The 20238-nt window shown below is 43.1% G+C and overlaps 2 protein-coding genes across 6 annotated transcripts; both read left to right on the top strand.

Annotated features, from left to right (window-relative positions):
- The first annotated feature begins 11 nt into the window (after positions 1-11).
- On the top strand, positions 12-5915 carry cirop (ciliated left-right organizer metallopeptidase). Its single transcript, XM_086059060.1, has 13 exons — positions 12-228; positions 1086-1179; positions 1271-1322; positions 2455-2604; positions 2670-2777; positions 2902-3123; positions 3192-3375; positions 4252-4321; positions 4394-4490; positions 4557-4664; positions 4740-4865; positions 4951-5051; positions 5138-5915. The coding sequence occupies exons 1-13, from the start codon at positions 12-14 to the stop codon at positions 5316-5318; spliced, it is 1710 nt and encodes a 569-aa protein (XP_085915186.1). The 3' UTR covers positions 5319-5915.
- A 105-nt stretch (positions 5916-6020) lies between these two features.
- On the top strand, positions 6021-20186 carry rtn3 (reticulon 3). Of its 5 annotated transcripts, none has more exons than XM_086059424.1 (9): positions 6021-6313; positions 10002-10049; positions 11713-13905; positions 15880-16087; positions 16448-16586; positions 17069-17138; positions 17446-17492; positions 17841-17899; positions 18006-20186. In XM_086059424.1, exons 1-9 carry the CDS (start codon positions 6223-6225, stop codon positions 18052-18054), a joined length of 2904 nt encoding a protein of 967 aa, XP_085915550.1. In that variant the 5' UTR covers positions 6021-6222; the 3' UTR covers positions 18055-20186. The 5 variants fall into 5 exon arrangements, with proteins under 5 accessions (XP_085915550.1, XP_085915551.1, XP_085915553.1 ...); XM_086059423.1 differs by lacking the exons at positions 6021-6313; positions 10002-10049 and adding an exon at positions 11556-11598 and having other exon boundaries at positions 11713-12521; positions 12552-13905; XM_086059425.1 differs by lacking the exon at positions 11713-13905 and having other exon boundaries at positions 6049-6313.
- Positions 20187-20238: the final 52 nt, after the last annotated feature.

The raw sequence follows: 20238 nt of genomic DNA, 5'->3' as shown, positions 1-20238 counted from the left end.
CCGAGCTCCGGATGTCCCTGCACCGGTGCATCTTCGACGAGGTTCAAGCTCAGGCGCGAGTGGTCCGTGCCGCCCGGCGAAGTCCGCCGCAGAGCCCGGGAGAGGTCGGCCCGATTAGGATCGGGACTTGGCTTTCCGGAGAGCCCAACCGCCTGTCGGAGCGCGAGGAAGGACGAGTGAGGGCCACCGTGGAGCGGGCTCTGAGGACTGTGTCGTCGTTACTGTCAGGTACATAAAGTCATATTTAAAAAATAATAATTTTTTAACTGACCACAATAAATCATTTGAAAATATTTCCCACAACTAATATAATGTTTGTGTAGCCTACAAGTCAACTCAAGAAGAAGAGAAAAAAAAATACATATTTTTGACAGATAATGCAGTTGCATAAGTATGCACACCCTCTTAGAAGTGGGCATGTGACTGTTCAGAATTAACCACATTGATTACAAAAACCTGGCATTTAAACAGGGTTGTGTAGACTTTTTATTTATATCCACTTAAGTGTGTACACGTCATCAGATTTAAGTGTGCTTATTTTCAGAAAAAGCCTTAAAGGGGAAGTCAGCTCCAAAAATTGTTTACAATAATATATTCTGTGGCCCTACTATTCTAAACAAGACATTCTGATTAATTTGTATTTGTGGAATATGAATTAAACAGCAAAATCCACCTGTTTTTAATTTTTTTTTTTATTCCATCTCATGAGGCGGCCATTTTGCCACTTGCTGTCGACTGAAAATGGCACCACAGTTGCTCAGGGCTCAGATAACAACCAATCACAGCTCATCTTGTGAATATCACATGACCAGACCAAACCAAAACGTGGATTGGTCGTTACCTGAGCCCAGAGCAACTGTGATGTCATTTTCAGTTGACAGCAAGTGACAAAATGGTCAAACCTAAAATGGATGAATACAGGTGGATTTTGCTATAATTTATTTTCCACAAACACATTAATCAGAATGCTGTGTTTAGACTAGTGGGGTGAATTTTGCTGATTTAAATTTCCAAGAGGAAAAAAAGTTGTATTTACTAAAGCAAAGCTGTATTTGATCAAAGTGTAATATTTTCTCTTTTTCTAGTGGAGCGAACCTCAAGCGCATTGCTGCTCAAGAGGGACGCCAACAAATACTGCAAGTTTCTCTGGAAGAATTCAAGCACCATCAATTACAACAGGTTTGTATGTACAGTGCAAAAAAAATGCTACGGACTACCGGACTGTTTCCTGCCTCACACATTTTTTTATTTTATGAAATAATACTTTTAGGTGTGGCCGAGCAAACAAAAACTACAGACATGAGACTTGTCTCAATGTGAAGGTTAGTGCATATTACGGCCAGACGAAATAACATTTTTGATTTTATTTACAAAAATCGAATTTACAATCCACCTTTGACTAAGAAAAAAACTACACTCTAGAAACAGTTGGGTCAAAAATAACCCAACTATGGGTAAAAAATGGACCGATCCTCGACTTGGGTCTATTTGACCCAACTTTGAGTCAAGAAATTGGTCTTTTAGTGTAAAAGAATTCATAAATATTAGTCATATCCTTCACTTGGGTCAAAAAATTGGGTCATTTTGTAGAAAACAACCCAGAAAGTTGGGTCAAATTGACCTATATAGTGGATCGGTCCATTTTTGACCCATAATTGGGTTATTTTTGACCCAATTGATTTTAGAGTGTAATGACTAGGGTTATTATCGTTTCGAAATGTTTCATTTTAGTTAGTTTTTATTTCGTTTTTGAGTTTAGTTTTTTAAATTTTGTTAGTTAGTTCGTTTTCAGGGTGGTTCTGTTATTTTTATTAGTTTTAGTTATTTCATAAATGCTTAGTTTTACTTTAGTTTTAGTTTTAATTCTAGTTTAGTTTTAGTTTAGTTTAGTTTTAGTTTAGTTTCAGTATAAGTTGTTTGTTTTTTAAACACCATGGGAGCAAAGTCATCTGAAGGTGCTTTTCTATTGGCTGCTGCTAGATGATGTCACTTTTGTGTGACATACTTTCAAATGTTCTTATTCCGGTTAATATCAAAATAAATCTTAAAATCACATTTAAAAGCATCCCCAAAGGCTCATGCATTAAATTGATTACCAAAGACTAAATAAAACGAAGGACATTTTTGCGATAATTATAGTTTTAGTTAGTTTTGTAAACGTAAAATGTAGTTTCAGCTCGTTTTCGTTTTTAAAAAGCATTTCCATTTTTATTTTATTTCGTTAACGAAATTGTTTTTTTAATTTTAGTTTTTTCGTTAGTTTTAGTTAACTAAAATAACCTTGGTAATGACAATGACAATGACACAGTGGCAGTTGGCAGGCTGTGCATTTTTGGTACTAATTTATGAAAATCAATGCTATAAATAAACACAAGGACTCACAACTATGCTATGTACTTTTGGACCAGTTCAGAATCAATATAAATTAATCAAACATAAATGAATTCCTTCAAGATCCCTGATGATCACCTTGCTGGCTGCGAAGTCCACCCGCAGGCCAACTCCACCCTCGGGGTCGTTCTCCGGCGTCCAGGCGCTGGAGTGCCCGATGTGGACTTCCTGCTTTACCTCAACGTCCAAGCGTCGGACAAGTGCAGGGCGCAGGTAAATACTCATTTCCTATCCGAAGGCATGTTGCTGAAAGGCTCACATTGAATCGTGCGCACCAGCCTAGCCTGTTGGCCTACGCTGCCCACTGCCAGACGGACACCAGAGGGAGACCTTTGGCTGGCGCCGTGGTCATCTGCAGGGATAGAGTGACGTGGCTGACTGTGCAGGTTTGTCCATGACCAATTTTATTCATTCCATTTGTTTGTTTGTTTGTACATTTTGTGCATAGTCCAACCTCTATTGAGCAAAATTGGCAAACGATGAATAGTTGGATGTAATCCCCCCCTTCAGACTGTGATCCATGAGCTGTTCCACGCACTGGGCTTTTCCAAAGATCTTTTTGCCACTTGGAGGGACTGCTCCACCGAACGTGTCACCTGTTTTCCTCGAGGCAAAGTGACTCACACCGACGGATCGGGACAGATGAGGATCTACACCCCGTCCGTAATCTCGGCGCTGCAAAGGCACCTGGCGGCCGTCGATCCCGAGCTGGGGGGGCCGCTCGAGAACTCGGTGCGCGACCGTTGACGACCAAGTTTGCAGCGCCTGTTTACCCTGACTCGTTTGTCTATTCTCACCAGGACGTCCCCCCAGGCGGCGTATCCTCCCACTGGGAGGCCCGACTTCTGCAGGGTTCCGTCATGTTGGCGGTGCCGAGCCAGTCCGGTGCGGCGCGCGTCGACTTGCTCACCTTGGCCGCGTTTCAGGACACGGGCTGGTACACCGTCAACATCAGCCGGGCACAGAATCTCACCTGGGGAAAAGGTACGAGAACTCAAAGATATATTTGTACAACAGATAAAATAGTTTATTTTAATGATTATATCTTTCATTTAATTGTATTATTTTTAATTAAATGTGTTATTAATTCACAAATGTTTTTTAGAAAATTAATTTCAAAAAGTCGGTGCAAAATTTTTTATTTTACTGCATCACTCATTTTAAATTTATTCCTTATAATTTAGTTCAATTGTTTCATTAACCAATTATCAAATAAATATGTTAATGTTTAAGATTGTTTATATGGTGCCAAGTGTTAGTTCCTTCTTTTTATTGCCTTATTGTATTATTTGCTATAATCAAATTATTTTTCAATAAAATAATAGAGGCAAGTTCAATTGAATGTGAAATTGTATATTTTATTTAAAACGCATTTATTCAGATTTTTAATTGTATTGTTTATCATTTATTTAAACGTATATATTAAGTAAATACTTCAGTCTCAGTCAACTGAATACATGATTAGGTGTTAGTTTATTTTAGAAAAATATTAATTCATAGAATTTCATACAATTCTTAATGTTTTCACATTTCATTATGTTATTAAATATATTTAAAAAAAATAATGTCTATATTTTTGTCATCATTAATTTTTATATCATCAATTTTTTAAATTTAACTATTTTTAAAATTTGATTATTTACAATAAATCAGTTAACTTGGTCATTTATTTATTGTGGGAAATGCTTGTTGGAGAATGAATGAATGCATACAGTACAATACAATCAGTTTTAGTAAAAAAATAAATAAATAATGATTAAAAATGAACAAATAGTCCAAGACTCCAGAAAACATAAATTATCAGTGAATTTGTATAAAAAGTTAAATAACCATTAATATTATGAAACTTTTTTTTTGTAGGTGAAGGAGCTTTGTTTGGTTCCACAATGACCTGCCATGACAACTCGTCATCCTTCTTCTGTACCGGCAGGTCGACCAGACATCCAATTACTTGTGTCCCGTTTTAAATTGTTTTGTAACAAAGTCTCTCCGTTACTTGTAGCGGGCTCGGGTGCCACCATTTACATCTTCACAAAGGGGAGTGTCAGACCGATGCCCTCCTGGATGGCTGTCGCATCTACAAAGCCCTTGAGAACGGAGTAAGCTCCTCTCGTTTTGCGCGACGGTTGACTGCATTTTCTGTTTTAATACGCGTTGTGCTTCAGGGCGAGTGCTGGAAGGAAGAAAACGAGAGGAAGTCAAGCCAAGAGCGCCAAGGCGGGGAGATCTTCGGTTTGGACAGCCGTTGTTTCTTCTCCGATCTAACGACACTTGTAGGTACCTGTGTGACTGAGTGTGGTACCCCCAAACAGCAGGGGGCCACAGCGTCACATGTCGTTTTTCTCTAGCAGAACCACAGTCAGTTCATAGTGACGGGACGCTGTTACAGACACAAGTGCACCGGACCAAACCGCTACCAAGTCCAGGTACAGGGCTCCTATTGGGTGGATTGCCCAGCAGGAGGCAACATTCAGGTAAGCTGGTGAAAAAGTAGAGCAAACTCATTCCTAATTGTCCCAAGACTCGACTCCTTCCTCTGTCTGCTGTTTATGTGCTTAGATTAGAGGATACCGGGGTTCCGTTTTCTGTCCCGACAAGAGGCTGTGTCTGGACTCTGACGTCGGTCCTCCCTCAGAGCTGGAGAACGTTTTCCCCACTGGGCAAGTGAAGCATTTTCCCTCATACAATCCTCTCGTTATGGTCAATTTAAATCAATGCTTATTTATTTACTTTTATCTCAAACCAGTCAACCGAATGCCACGCTACTCCAGGATGACACCCAGGCAGCTTACGGACCCTGTGCAGACCCCTTGGTCACCACTGCGCTCTGTGTTTCCGCAGTGCTCGGTCTCCTGGTTATTGGTTTTGTGAGCTCCAGGTGTACCCCCTGCAAGGTCCGGATCCATGCAGCCTCGGGAGATGTCTAATTGCTGAAAAGATATTGTTTTGGGATCACTGCTACAAAAAAATATAATCTGTAACTGTTCATTTGTGGCATGCTTTGGAATTATGAATACAATAAACATAATTGAGGTTGTTTTTGTTTTCTCTTGGGTGAGTAAAAATAGTCTTTGAAACAAAGCAAAGTCATCCATGCGGTCGAAATGTATACCGAAATTCCGGAGGACCATGAAAGCACCTTTGTGCGTGACTGTTAAAAGAGGGGGGAGGTGATTGGTGGAGAACCAGGAAGTCTCAATGTAGTTTATATAGCTAACCGATGTTTTCTATACATAAATGACCCAACGCGTACATTTGTCACGGGATATCACAACACATTGCAAGTATTGTCATTGTCATAATGCTATGTTATTACTATAAACCAATAACGTGGGTTTAACTGACAAACAAAGCCTTTTTAATTGTTTACGAGCAGCAAAAGCAAGTGCTGCGTTCAGGAAATCTTTTTAATATTACCCACTAACTCCTGTAATAATATTAGCGCAAACATTGCCTCGTTTGTGGTATTTTACAAGACAATCACTGCAAAACACGTGTTTAACGAAGCTCACAATCAAAAATAATAAAATTAAGTCAACCCTTTTTAGCCTCGCGTAGTTATTCGATGGTGTGATGGTTAAATGTACGACTCGCAGATGAGTTCCTGAACGTCTCGGTACCGACCCGACGTGTTTTCCCCTCCTCCATTAGCTCGCCTCGTTTCCTCCCATCTTCGGCACTCGGTGGCTCAGTCATTTCACGGTTCGCGACGGTGCAACGCACAAGTCCCGCTCTTTTGGGTTGGGAAGGAAAAGACGACGACATTTGAGAACAAGTCGACCTAAACAAGACATTTTCTGCCCTTTCTCCCCCCGTTGTCGAACACGCAGTATGGATCCAATGACTCAGTCTGCCCAGATATCCTCGTCGCAGGGACTCGCCGATGGACAAAATTCCGCGTTGAAAGAACCGAGGCCGTCCGGTAAGAAACAGACTAGAGCAATCACTTTTAACTTAGAACATGTTTTTAACACTATTATTACCAATTATTTGGCTTGCGAGCGACCGTTTCCGCCGTTTGGCCTGTATTTTTTCTTTCATGTCTATTGTCGATGGCTATTGCACTGTATGGACTCCAATGGGATACACCTGTAGTCATATTTGACTAAAAATAGTACCCACCGTGGTTTTGACTTTCCTTAACCCCCCTTTCATTTTCAACATTAACACCTTCTTAATAATTATTAGGACGTCTTAGTGTAAAATGTTGTTTGTTGTGCACTGCGGGGGAATTACAGAGGCAAGTGCCCCTGAAGGCAGCATCATCTCTTAAAGGCGCAGTACCTTTCTTCCCCATATTAAAACAAAAGCTTGACTATTTAAATAATAATTTAATTTAAAGGTAGCTGTCGTTTAATTGTTCGCCAAACCATTCAAACAAACTGCCAGTGTTGTCACCTCGGGCCTGAAAGGCTGCTTATTTTTTTATTTTATAAAAAATAAGGGAGTGGCAGTTTTCACCATCACTCCAGCAATCTTTCTCTGCAAATAAGGCCTTCATAAGCATGAAAAAAGAAACTAAACTGAAATGTAATTCCTTTGTATGTGCTTGGGTGTGTCATGCGAGGCCACTGATATGTCGCTAATTGGACTTTTTGATCAGAGTCGGGAAGGCGTGATGGCAAATGATGATTATGTCATCCCCTCTGTTTCTGAATATGCCTAAATGAAAGCTCAATTGATCTCTTATTTCCCTCACTGTCATGGAAAAGTATCAGGTAGGCTATTCTTTTACTTACTGTAATACTATCCCCACTACGAGCAGCTGTCATCTTTCGCTGCTCAGCTGTTTCACAAGTTTGTATTAGACACCACAATGCCGTAGCGCTTGCATCTATTTAATTAAAGTCAAAAGAAGTTGAATGTCTTTTAGATTTGTTTTGACTGATGTCAAAATTCCCAGTGGCTAACCAATAGGCTAGCCGAACAACACGACTGAATGAATCGCCTCAAAAATGTGTTTCGGGCCCTACCTTGCATTCTCAACAGGGATTATTCCCTAATGGGGTGTGTGTTTGTGTGTGTGTGGGGGGGGGGGGTGTGTGTGTCACCAATAGCATTCAGAAATTTACTAGAAATACAAAAAATAAATAAATCTAAAGGTCAAAAAGTATTATACAACAGTCAAATCAAATGTTCTGCCTGTCAATACATTTTTGTAAAAAGTCGTTTTATTCATTGCATATTTATTTTAATTATTTGGCTGATTAATCAGTTATTAGAATTTTATTCGGCCTAATACCGTTCCATAAAAATGATACTCAATTCCCAGTTCATTCCAATGGGTTTGATCAGTGGTTGGAGTTTCCAATTATTTGGAGACAGTATTTCCATTGAAATTAACCAGAAATGTTTCACCCTTTTCTGACGTGCTTAATACAAATTCAGAGTTAATAAGCTAAACTACACTAATACTGCAATACCTCAAGGAAGTAAAGTGTATGTGTGTGTGGGGTGTTTTGAATATAAGATCTGACCAATATTTATGAATAACATGTAACAATAAAAAAACAACCACATAGTTTTAATTGGAGCCTTTTTACAATTATTTTAATGAAGAACTTAACTTGTGGTTTTATGAGTTGAGTAACTGCGGCATGGCAGGATGAAGTCAGAGGTTTGGCAATGGGACGCTGCCATTACGCTGTATTTTTATACTGTATTGAATGATCCGCATGGGACTTTGGCACCCTTGAAGGCCGTGAGAGCGGGTGCTCTCTTTAAAACGGAACAATTGTTGCCAAAAGGGAACGTGCATTATGTCATCATCATTGCCGTATGTAACAATGTGGAGCCTGCCAGGATTGTATTTTATTTTTTCAAAAATGTTTATTAAATAGATTCAACAGTTCTTTATTTAACAATCTGTAAACATTAATCGGCGTGCTTGTGATCGGTTCACGGCCCATGAACGTCTCCTCGTGCAAAAATATCGGCTGATCAGATCTGTGTAAAGTCTGCTAACAAGTCACATTTAAACTTCCTGTCTTAAATCAAATCGTATTTGAAGATTTCTGCGACACAATACGTGAACTGACGGAACCGAGGTAGGTGAACCGTGTTCTAATTGTCAACTGGCCGGTCACAGAGGAAGTGGCACACTTAAAATGAGGACCTCGTTTCTCCAACTGCGTTGCATCAGAGGAAATCTGCCCACAGAGTACATTTACCCTGCAGCCTAATTTAGTCCTTCACATCTCATTAATAGCAACTACATACATACATACATGCATGTCATTTCAATTGACCCATATCTGATATCACTGTATTCAGGCAGTGACAGCACACCGCCATGTTGGTATGTGTGTGCGTAAGCAATAAATGTGTAAAGTAGGAAGTTTATATTTTCCCGGTGACTGTCGTCTTTGCGTACACCAAGTGGACGCTATTTATAACAGTATTTAATATTCAATGTTTGTGCTGTAACTGTAAGTTTTCATGATTGTTTGTTCATCATATTTTTAAATGGCAGCTTTAAAAATATTAAGGTGCAATTCAATTCAATATTTACTTGTCATTGTGCAAATAACACGGTTACAAACAACAACGAGAGAACGTTATGGGCACCAAATAGTGGCATAGTGGGTCTATAAAGTGCAGAAGTGCATATTGTGTAGAGCGGTGGCTTCGCTTTTACAACCGTGTTGCACCACCTCTGCCTAAAGGAGTCAATTGATCAATACGGGCAGGGCTCTGGAAGGCTCCAGAACATCGAGTCCTTTCGGCCTCCTGCTCTTCATACTTGGCTGCTGACTCCTACGACTCCTCCTGATCCGGCTCGGATCATTTGACCGAGGTCACTGAAGCAATCAAAGAGCCCCCCGGGTGAGACGCTACGAGATAGGCCAGCGTTCGTACGCTATGGCAGCTGAACCTCCACCAGCACCATCTGGGCTCTCCGTGATATCTTTTAGTACAAACCACTGTGGGAAACGTGAGCGCGTACATATTGAAGGTGCGGCACCTGAGGGCAAACGGCCTCCAGCGAGCCAAGAGATGGAATGCCGCCCCGCAAGGGCGCACCAACCCCAACCTGCAAAGCCTGTACCACATCCACGTGCCACACCCCTCTCCCACCAGGGAGTCGATGTGAAATAGGCGTAGTAGTCATACCTCTCCACACATTCCTTGAAACAAACAAGAATGCAGCACTCGCGGGAAACGCCGGCCAGCCCATTCAAAACATTTCCTCGCCAGCCACGCCATCAACGTAACCGGATAACGATGCTGAGTCAGCATTCATACCCAGAGAGAACGCGAGTAAAAGGGCTATTGTCGATTATATTATTTTTTTTAAGCTTCAAAGACATGATACGGTATCACGGGGGCTGCGGCGCGCATGATCTCAACGAGCTCAATTTTTGTCGCTTCAATTCTGATTAAAGGTTTCCAAATTGTGCGGTTAAGTACAGTAATATAATAAAGTATTTGTACTTGGTTAGTCATTTTACACCATTGTAAACCTACATGTGCATATACATAGTTGTTGTTGTAGCACATAGATTAAGTGAAGTGATTCTGCACTCTTACAGTGCAGTGGACGGGGGTTCATTTTTTTCCCTGCGTTCACCCTCTTCTGTCCTTTTGTTGTCGTTTTCATTTTGTTTCAGATTCCTTTCTTTCCTCCTCGCCCGTATCTCTCATTCAGTCGTCACAAGGCAAGTGTATGCTTCTCTTGGTGCCGCTCGCCTGCTTCTCCATCCCTCTTTCTCGTGCCCACCTCTTGCTCCCAAATGTCTGTACTCCAGCCGTTGCCCCCTAGCACCCTTTGCCGTGCGATCCTTGCCAAAGTCACACGTCTTGAGTCCTGTGACGCCCAGAAAGCAAAACAAAGTGCCTCGTTTTTGATCACATGAATCGGCGCCTTGCTGCCCGTCTTTACAAACAGGACGTGGGCCTCTGCAGCTGCCGCTAGTCCGATCTGTTTCCGTCTTTATCGCCTGCAAGTGAACATTATTGAGGTCAGCGGGACCGACTGCAGGTTTGAGATAATCCCCAGATTGCCACCCTTATTTTAAGACGGCAAGAGCAGTTCACACCGTATGGGCCGGGGTAGGCACCTAAAAATGGATCAGGTTGGTGTCCTGAGGGGGGTTGGTCCCACCTTCTCCCCCCCAATCAGACCTAGCAGCAAAGGGGCCCATGGGAGGAAGAGTGGCACTGAAGAGATGACCCGCAGCACAGTGGGGGCACGGGCCCCCTGGCCGTCCACTCAGCCTCCACCCCGCTCACTATCTGCTTGTGGCTTTGCGCATGTCACGCTTCTCTGCTTCAGCCATTAAGACTTAGCTTTTATTTGCATCTTTGTTTAGCTGCTATTCACAATTCAATGCCATCAATAGCGCTGCGTAGTGCGTAGTGATGCTAACATAGATGGTAGCTAGATGCCGTCGTGGATCTTAAGGTTTCTTGTTTACACTCTTAAACGGTGCCAGAATGAAATGCTATTATTCAACGGTAAGGTGTTCATTTTGACCTCCAAAGGAACACTGTGGCGATATCTGTCAAACCCCCGAAGTACTATCTCAATATCATGTCAAACTCATTTTACAATGTTGCCGTTAAAAATAAGTAGCTTGCAGATTTGATTTCAACAAGATACGCAAGGAGCATAAGGATGTTGTTGTACGTTGTTGCTTTGCAACCCCTAAAGTACCAATTACTGCTTTCCTATAAAACATTTTTGACTACATAGGTATACAATCTTTTCAATACATATTGATATATCACAAACAATTGACATTTTAGTTGGGCATTTTTTGTACCTTACATTGAGCGGCTCGTTATCTTCCACCACTGTTGATAGCGATACTGACCTTTGTCTGCACCACCCTGCTTTTTTCGCCTCTCCTTCCTCTCGAACCTCTACTGGAATCATCGGTCACACAGCCAGCCGACTGTCAGCTGGTGGCCAACGCTAGCTGTGCTGCCGCTAACATGGCGTCATTGTGTATAGAGTACCGTGCAAATGTGTATTGACTAGCTAAGGAACTTGATTGCAAGTTATTAATGCAATGGACAAGTTGCAGTTGCAGTTGCAGTTGCAGTTTTGGTCTGCTTTCCCATGCAATCATTATGATTTGGGTCCCATGTCAATTGCCTCTTCTTTGCAGGTACAGTACTGCAAAAACTTGAGGGCCCATCCCGTATGTTCATTGACCTCACATTCCCATGAGCCAATGCATGAATGCTTGGGCTGCAGTAGCAGTAAGGCCATACATAAAGTAGTTAAGAATATCAGAATTGCTTGGGATTTGATCTGTATGACCTCCCCTGCCTTTTCTTCTCTTTTGCTGTCGTTCTCCATGCGTGCCAATGCAGACATAAAGATGGTGCTGGGTTCCAGCAAACCCAGTGAAGGGGTTGCAACGTCCCTTTGCTTTTCTTCTCAGCCAGGCTCTTTTTCTCCTGACAATGATGGAGGCGAGGGACAGCCCGAGTCGCCGATAAAGACGTCTCCAGTATCTGAGCGCATTAAGGCTCTGGAAGCCCTTGCCGCCAAAAAGGAGACTTATTTTAGAAGCGACTGTTCCGCGCACCTCAAAGACCGCCACCATGACAAATCTCCCTGTGACATAGTGAAACCTCCCAAGTATTGTGTGGAGAGAAATACGCCAACAGTTCAGACAAAGAGAGGCTCTCCTGATCAGGATTCACCTGAATCGCCCTTTGAGGTACTTGGCGAGCTGCGACAAATGAATGAATTTGAAGAAACGGAAGCTTGGATGAAGGAACATCTACCGCCAGTGCCAGACTTGCATGCTGCAGGTTTGGTTATAGGCACAGTTTCTTCCGAATTTAAACCCGCCCAGGAAAATCCTGTACTTCCTGCACTTGCTGGTGTCCCCAGTGCTTTCATGGACTTGTCGCCTGATTCTCCAAAACAGAAGGATCCACAGAGAGAAGCAAGTGTTGAGGAGGCAGACTTTGATGTTGACCTGCCAACAGCCTACATGTGGTCTCAACAGGACAACTCTGGTGTCCAAGCTCAATCGCAGCTTGTTTCAGAGCATCCAGCTTCACATGCACCTCCTTCCGGCTTTGAGCCTCCGTCTCCTCCTCACGATGGGACTCTGGATGCTCAAAATGACAAGAGGACTACTTGGACTGGCGATCTGGAGTCTGTAGAGGCTAGGACTGGCGATCTGGAGTCTGTAGAGGCTAGAGAAGTAGATAGTTCAGAGGAGTCTGATGAAACGGTTATTGAAGATGGTGTCACTCCGGATGTCCCCCCTCCACAATCGGATTGGCTTCCATCCAGTAACATCACCTCTTTTCCTGCAACTTCTATTCCGGACTCAGAAAGGGTGACACCGCCAGTAAGATCAGAAAGAAAGTTAATGCAAGTTCCCACAATTAACGTAATTGAAACCGAAGAGCCAAACTGCAGTGATGACGAGATGGAAATGGAAGTTGAGGAAGAAGACTACGATGTTGTCAACGAGGAACCAAAAACTGCAGAAACGGCACCAGAGGAAAGCAAAGAAGCACCTAACAGAAGGCCTGTAGAAACTGAATTCATGGAAGGCTGTTCACCTCCTTCCTCTCCTGTCCAATCTGATGACGAATACAACCCTCCAGAAAAGGTCCTCAATCCTCAACCAGATGCATTCCTAGAGAAATCCGAACTTAACGACTCTGGGTTTGATGTATCCCCAGAACAACCAGAAAAATCAAAGACTGCAACCGCGTCTTTGACAGATGCAAACAAAGACATTAACTCACCTGGCAACGATGAGCGGTCAGATGAAGTGCGAGGAAATATTGCTGGACAAGACCAAGCTGATTTTTCTGCTGGGAATGCGCCTCATAGTGACAAGGATGTGGCTGTCTTCTCTAGGAATAGTTTCATGCGAGATGATACTTATGAGGGGCAGTCGTTTGATTACGAGCCGTCGTCTTTTTTCTGTGAGAGTGAGGTAATGATAAAAGGCGCCAAAGACTACTTCCTTTCAGACTCTTCTGAAGTTGATACTAAAATGCAGGATGCGCTGCCGACCCGTGACGACGCCAATGCGTCTGTTAGCCATCATTTCCCCCATAACCCATGTGACATTTCAGACGCAAAGGGCTCCGATAACGGCTCTGCTTCTGAGCCCGTCGATAGTTTTGTGGAGTTCATGAGAGAATGCCTCAAATCGAGGGAAGGCGACGAACCAGGTGACCCTCAAAGTGTTCCCTTTGACGACGTGTACGGGCCGCAGTCCACTCCAACCGTGCTGATGGCCATGGAAGAGGAGCAGCTTACGATCAGTGCCCTGAAACAGTTGGGCAGCAGTCAAGAGGCAGAAGAAGAAACGCAGCCTCCTCAATCCAAGACTCCGGAAAATGCTAGCGGCGCGTGTTTCCAGCAGGCTCCCTTTACCCCACTGACAAGCGCGCCATGTTCCCAAAGCAACATACTTGGCGCTGACTGCACATACTCCGAAGAGGTAGACGCCGTCGACATGTGGGTCGCAGAGGCCTATCATCTTGCGGAGCATGTCTTGACGGCAATACTCACCCACGTATCAGGTAATGCTAATTCTTTTGGCTAGTTCGCTGGGCGGCCGTCTGGCTGCGCGTCAAATCGTAGTCGGTGGATTTACAGTAGCATAGTAGGTCATTTAAGTAGGTCCCGTTCTTTCGGAATATCCAGAAGTTCTGGGTCGGTGAGTGAAAATGGACCCCATCAGGCCTCGTGCTTGCCATTTGCTTCACTTGCTGTCATTTTTCCTTTCTTAAAATGATCTCGTTTTGTCCATCTGTGTCTTTGATAGAACTGAAGTGTCTTGTGGTCGCAGTGTACAGCTTTAAGAGCTTCACGCAGACGAAAAGAGAGCAGGGCCGAGGACAGCCAGCAGAAAGCCACAGTTAGACAAGCCGATCCGGCTACAGCTGCCTCTTGGCAATATGGGCGCGTGCTCACACAAACACGCGCGCACTCACACTGCCGTTTTGTGCAGGCCTTAAGAAATCCTATTCCCAGTTTCACCCGTTTTCCCTGCAATGGCGCAGGAAAAAAGTTCTCCCTGCGTGGTATGCGCTGTTGACACAATCTCACTGTTGGCTTAAAGCGGTCTGAGTCAGGAACAATAGAGCCCTCTTTGTTTCCCTTTTGAGGCCCGTCAATGGCGCTAGTGCTAGCTACTGCTGCTGAACACGTAATCTCTTTTGCATGATGTGAATTATTAAACGGTTCGAACACCTTTTAGACATTTTTTTTTTGTTAGGTCATTTGTGTTCAGTTCTCATAAGATGGCATTCGATGGAGCATAAGTCGTCTTTCTCAAGATTGCGCAAAAAATGAATTGCACTCAATTAAGTGCATACTTACACCGGAGCGGCAATAATACAAACATAATATGATAATTACTCATCCCTACCATAGCTTTAGGCCAATTAAAAGCTTACTTGCTAGGTTTCAGTGAACTTTGATTTTGTTGTGTGAAAAATACAGTTTTACTCTAATAACATTTACAAAATGTTTTTGTTTATGTATTTATGAATGTTTAGGAATTTATCATAACATTTTTATTTTTGTCAAGAAAATAGGAAACGAGTAAAAGGTATTTGTGGGTTTGTTTGTTTTTGTTGACAAAATGTTCTACTCGTCTAAATATGTTATTCTGTTTAATATTGCGTTAATGGAATCTGAGTTAAGCAGCAAAATCCAGCCGTTTTGATCCACCTCAGGGGGCGGCCATTTTGCCACTTGCTTTTGACTAAAAGATGACATCAATGTTGCTCAGGTAACAACCAGTCAGAGCGCAGCTGCAGAAAACAGGTGAGCTGTGATTGGTCGTTGCCTGAGCCCTGCGGAACATTCTTCAGTCGACAGCAAGTGGCAAAATGGCCGCCCCCTGAGATGGATCAAAACGGCTGGATTTTGCTTCATAACTCGTATTCTGAAAATGTTAATATTAATCAGAATGTCATGTTTAGACTAGTGATGCCACATATTTTTTTATACATATATATACACACACACACACACACACATACTTTAAGGACCATGAGAGGCTCTTGTAGGAAACATTTCTCCTGGATTCAAAAGGTGTGAGACCCTTGAACTAAAAATATGCACCGAGGAACCCCCCGTCCGCCCCCACGCTCCACCTTTAGCCACACATAAACTCAACCACCAGACTCGAGCTGTCCTCGAGGCGCCGAGTCACATGACGTCCCCACCGCCTGACACGGCACTTTTTGGTTGAGCACTCACACACACACACACACACACACACACACACACACACACACACACACACACACACCTTTATTTCCCTCTGGCAGTTTGAGAGCGCCAACCCACTCTGACGTTGCGTAACTCTTGTACAGAGGCAATCATTTCTGCATGCGCGACTCTTAACAAACATGGAAGGGGCATCCACTGCGTCTCTGTCGTTAAACTGTGCGTGTTTGAACTCGGGTTGCTTTTTATGAATTTCCATCACGGCGTCGTCATACACAATGTGTAAACGCCCTCCACTCCTTCCTTGTCCGCAGTCAAGGATCTGATTCACTGGCGGGACCCCAAGAAGTCCGGCCTGGTGTTCGGCCTGTCCATGCTGGTGCTGCTGTCGCTGGCCGCCTTCAGCGTCATCAGCGTGGTGTCCTACCTGCTTCTGGCGCTGCTCTGCGTCACCATCACCTTCCGCATCTACAAGTCGGTGGTGCAGGCCGTGCAGAAGTCCAGTGATGGCCACCCCTTCAAGTAAGCTCCCTCAGATTTGAAAATGACGAAGCCAGTGCCGGCACGCTCCCAGGGGGGGGGCTATCACGTTTCCTCACTCTTACACTTTGCTCCTGGCAGCGCCTGCTGTGTGACGCGACCTCCAACCCCCAGGGCGTTTATTTCAAACCTCCACTGTGCCAGTCCCAAATCCTCCAATCACAGTTGACTGCGGCCAAATACACCTTTTTCTTTCTTATTTTAGTAGCTGTCCCAAAGCTTTTTTGGGGGGTGGGGGGGGGGGGGGCTAAAATAACTCACGGGCCAGGGAAGTTAAAGGGCTTCTACCGCAGACACGAAAGCCTGATTTTAAAAAAGCTCATCTATTCCTCCTCCCTGCAGATCGCTGATAGATAAGGATGTCAGCCTTCCCCCGGAGACCTTCCGCAAGCACGTGGACACCAGCCTGACCTACATTAACCGAGCCCTGAAGCAGATGAGCCGCCTCTTCCTGGTCGAGGACATCGTGGACTCCCTAAAGGTGAGCCGCCGCTGAAGATGTAACGCGGAGCGACCCCCGCCCCGCCCCGCCCCGCCCCGCCCCACCCCAGACCCAATTGACGTGAGTCAGACTATGACGTACAAAGGCAGGTAAGATGTGGTCGCTTCACGGTTTAGCCAACCAATAGCTGGTCAAACATGACCTCAGGTTTGGGATCATTAAAAAAAACGGAATTGTGAATGTTTTTGTTTTGGAACTTATAGAATTGTCAACACCAAACTAAAGTGCAGGGTTGCTATAATATAAGGAAAAAGGTTTGAATTTACTGGGGGGCTTAACTTCAAACTTGAAGATTCAAACTTGAGACGCATGACTTTGGAATGCTCAATTTAGCTCCCAATTAATTAAAGATCTCCAGAATGTCCCTTCAATTGAATCAATATGTAATTGATGCAATTAGATGTTTATTGACAATTTATAGCAAATGAAGATGATTGAGTTTGCGCTTCGTCTTTGTCCAGTTGGCCGTGGTCATGTGGCTGCTGACCTACGTGGGCGCCGTCTTCAATGGCATCACCATCCTCATTCTCGGTGAGACCCGCAACATCGCTGCCCTCGAGTGCGCTGCCGATTTATTGACTTAACTCATTTGTATGTAGTGAACATCATGTGCTGTCTGATTATCACATACAAGGACGCTGTAAAAAAAAATTTTAATAAAATAACTTGCCATTTTTAAAGCCTCTGTATTGAAAACTAAAAAGTGCTACATTTTATTTACATGAAGTACTGTAAAAAAATATATAAATATATATCATCGCTTTGGTGACAACCGATTATCAGGTCTTTGCTGACTTGACCAGACGACTCAAAAATGAAATTTTTTTTGACTCCGCAGCGGACATCCTGCTCTTCGCCCTGCCACCCATTTACGAGAAGAACAAGGTGAGGACCAAATCTGTCATTGCTGAAGTATAGTTCACCGCTGCTATTTTTTCATAAAACATGAAAGTTGAAGTGATTAAGCCACTAATTTGTTCATATTATTATTGTAATCTGATTTATGACTTATCTTATTTTTATGCTCTTGTACAATTTAGTGAACGCTTAATTTATTGCTTTGTGTTTGTTAAAGACAGGAAGAGGGCCTCTCAAAGCAATTATTTTTCAAAATTGTTAAGACCTAGTCAAAATGAAGCCGTCTGTCAGCGTTGAGCTCACCCGAGGCCTCTGAATGCATCGTTTGTTGTCCACTTTCACACAATAAAAAAGCCCCACTTGTTCTGTCCGCAGACGCAGATCGACCAGTACGTGGACTTGGCTCGTACCCAAATCAACAACACGATCGCCAAGTAAGTGCCGCTGCGTCGTGCCGTGTCGTAACGTACTGCTGCCGTCTTGGGGTTTAACCGCAAATATTTTGCTTCCCCCCCCCCCCCCCCCCCCCTCCCCTCCCAGGTTGCAAGAGAAACTCCCCGGCGCCGTCAAGCGCAGCAAAACCGAATGATCCATTAAAAAAAAAAAAAAACAACAACAATGAAAAAAGAAAATCCTCCCAATCATCTCCATCATAGACTCCCCAAGCACCACCCGTCTACACTGAACCTTGCTAGGTAGAAAAAAAAATCTCTATTTAATAATGTCAGAACTACTGCGCTATTGTACCAGAGCGGGAACTAGACTGAATCTCCGGCCGGGTTTGAGGGGTGCATGCCAGCAAAATGTCTGTACTAAAACCACACCATTTCCCTTGTCTAAGTAAGGAAACATTTAAAAAGTGCATCTATTAATACTAACCTTGTCCTCGCCGCCATTTTGGCTATTCTCGTCGCTCTGCGTAGATTGTCCTTTTTTTTTTCCTCTTTTTTTTTTTTGTAGAAGCGGGTTTGCCTGTCGTTCACGTGTTTCTGCACCGATCTTTTATTCTGAAAACGCCGCCGAGCGGGTTGAATTTACAACAATAAAAGCTTTTGCAACCCTCAGCCGCCTGTGGTGATTTAGTCTAGTTCACACGGGCCGCACTCGTCGCCGGAGCGTTTATCCCACGTCCTTCTAGTGCACGAATTGGCCGTGTACGCTGGATGACAATTCAGTGCACTAGAAGAATGGCTTACTTACTAATGTTTTTTTCTGTTACTGTGTGACATTTCTTTGCACTACTGTGACAGTATTGTGCACTAGTAGAACTATGCTGTGCTACGAGTAACATCCCCCCCAAAAAAATTATTTAACAATAATTAGGCTTCGTTAATAGTACTAGTAGCGCACAAATACGGCAAACCACTTGAGCATTTATTCGATATCCTACCTGTGTGCTGAATTATTGAACTACTAGTTCACTCTTTGATCTCACCAGTGAGCAAATTCAGCACACTACTAGAACGACTTCCTTACTAGTAATGTTTTTTTTTTTTTTTAATTCTTGTGATATTTCTGTGCACTAGTAGAATATGTTGCTAGTAAGGCAAAACTGCTCCAGCATTGTGGTACTAGTACTTCTATAGTGACATTAGATGCTACTTTGACGAGAATGTTCTCAATATTTTACTAGTGCACTTTATCCTCACTAGGATAAAGTACTAGTAGAAGCAACCAGGGCGTACTAGTAAAATGTTTTTTTTTTTATACTGGTGATGTTTTAATAACTAGTTTGACATTTATGCACACTTGTAAAATAACTATGCGTTACTGTTGTGCTCTAGATGTCATCTGCACACTACTATTAGTGCAACACAATATTCTAACTAGTACAATGGACATTTTTAGCACACTAGTATGATAAAGGTCCTCTGTCTTGCCGTACGTAGAAGTAGCATGTAGTTGTTGTACTAGTGAGCATAAATGTCAGACAGTGGTGGAAAGAAAATGTTTGTACTAAATGGTTGGTCTAGTAGTGAGGTCATGTTTCTTACTCGTGAGGACAAAGAGTGTACTAGGCAAATAAATGCTTTCCGTACACTTGTGCATGTATATATTAAACTTACTACTACTCCGGTAATTCTAAAGACGTGGCAGTTAAGTCGTTACAATTTTAAGAAGCGCTAATAGTGTGAGTAGCTTTTGGAGGTTTTTTAGTTGTTGGTTTTTTTTTGTTTTGCCGTCACATTTTTGCAGGTCTGGCATAGTTCTCACTCCTATTACAAGTTCTATTGTCATTTTTGTATTACCAGTGGTGTTCGTATCGTCGTGCGTCGGAGCTCTGAAGGAAAACGAGATGCGTTTCTAGTTGGTCACCCGCGACGTTTAATGAATTTTACCGGTGCGACATTCCTCCGCTATGCATGCCCACGGATGTCTCGTTAATCCCCCCCGCCACCCCCCGCCCTGCTATCTTGTAATTTGGCTAGGTCCCGTTTCTCATTTCGTGTACGCTATAATGATTGAAGCCGCTTTGCGCAAAGCATGCTGATTTTCATCGGGTATGGGAGAGTTTGTGTGCGTGAGACAGGAGTGCCGTGTTTCTTTTGTCGCTCTTGATGTCGTTCTCTTAACAAGTTCTGTTAGCTATTATGCTTCTACTTTTTTTTTTTTTTTTTTTTTGCAAATGATGTCACAAGAGAGAAAATAAATGGGGAGGGAAACACGATGTGGTCTCTGTACTCATGTTCAAGTGAAATGAATAAAAACACATCAAAGGACTGTTGGTTTCTTATGTTTTGTTTAAAAAAAAATGCAACTCCAGAATTCATTT

The sequence above is a fragment of the Leptonotus elevatus genome, chromosome 17 (assembly GCF_054856555.1).
Source record: "Leptonotus elevatus isolate MCC_2025b chromosome 17, RoL_Lele_1.0, whole genome shotgun sequence".
Classification (NCBI taxonomy): domain Eukaryota; kingdom Metazoa; phylum Chordata; class Actinopteri; order Syngnathiformes; family Syngnathidae; genus Leptonotus; species Leptonotus elevatus.
The sequence above is the reverse complement of the archived record's forward strand: the minus strand, read 5'-3'. Positions and strand labels throughout refer to the sequence as shown.

Excerpts from the sequence above, each read along its gene's own strand:
- rtn3 (XM_086059424.1), top strand. The coding sequence starts at position 6,223 with ATGGATCCAATGACTCAGTCTGCCCAGATATCCTCGTCGCAGGGACTC. Across the intron at positions 10,050-11,712 it reads TCTCATTCAGTCGTCACAAG|ACATAAAGATGGTGCTGGGT; the intron begins GCAAGTGTATGC and ends GTGCCAATGCAG. Across the intron at positions 16,088-16,447 it reads AGTGATGGCCACCCCTTCAA|ATCGCTGATAGATAAGGATG; the intron begins GTAAGCTCCCTC and ends TCCTCCCTGCAG.
- cirop (XM_086059060.1), top strand. The coding sequence starts at position 12 with ATGTCCCTGCACCGGTGCATCTTCGACGAGGTTCAAGCTCAGGCGCGA. Across the intron at positions 2,778-2,901 it reads TGACGTGGCTGACTGTGCAG|ACTGTGATCCATGAGCTGTT; the intron begins GTTTGTCCATGA and ends CCCCCCCTTCAG. Across the intron at positions 3,376-4,251 it reads GAATCTCACCTGGGGAAAAG|GTGAAGGAGCTTTGTTTGGT; the intron begins GTACGAGAACTC and ends TTTTTTTTGTAG.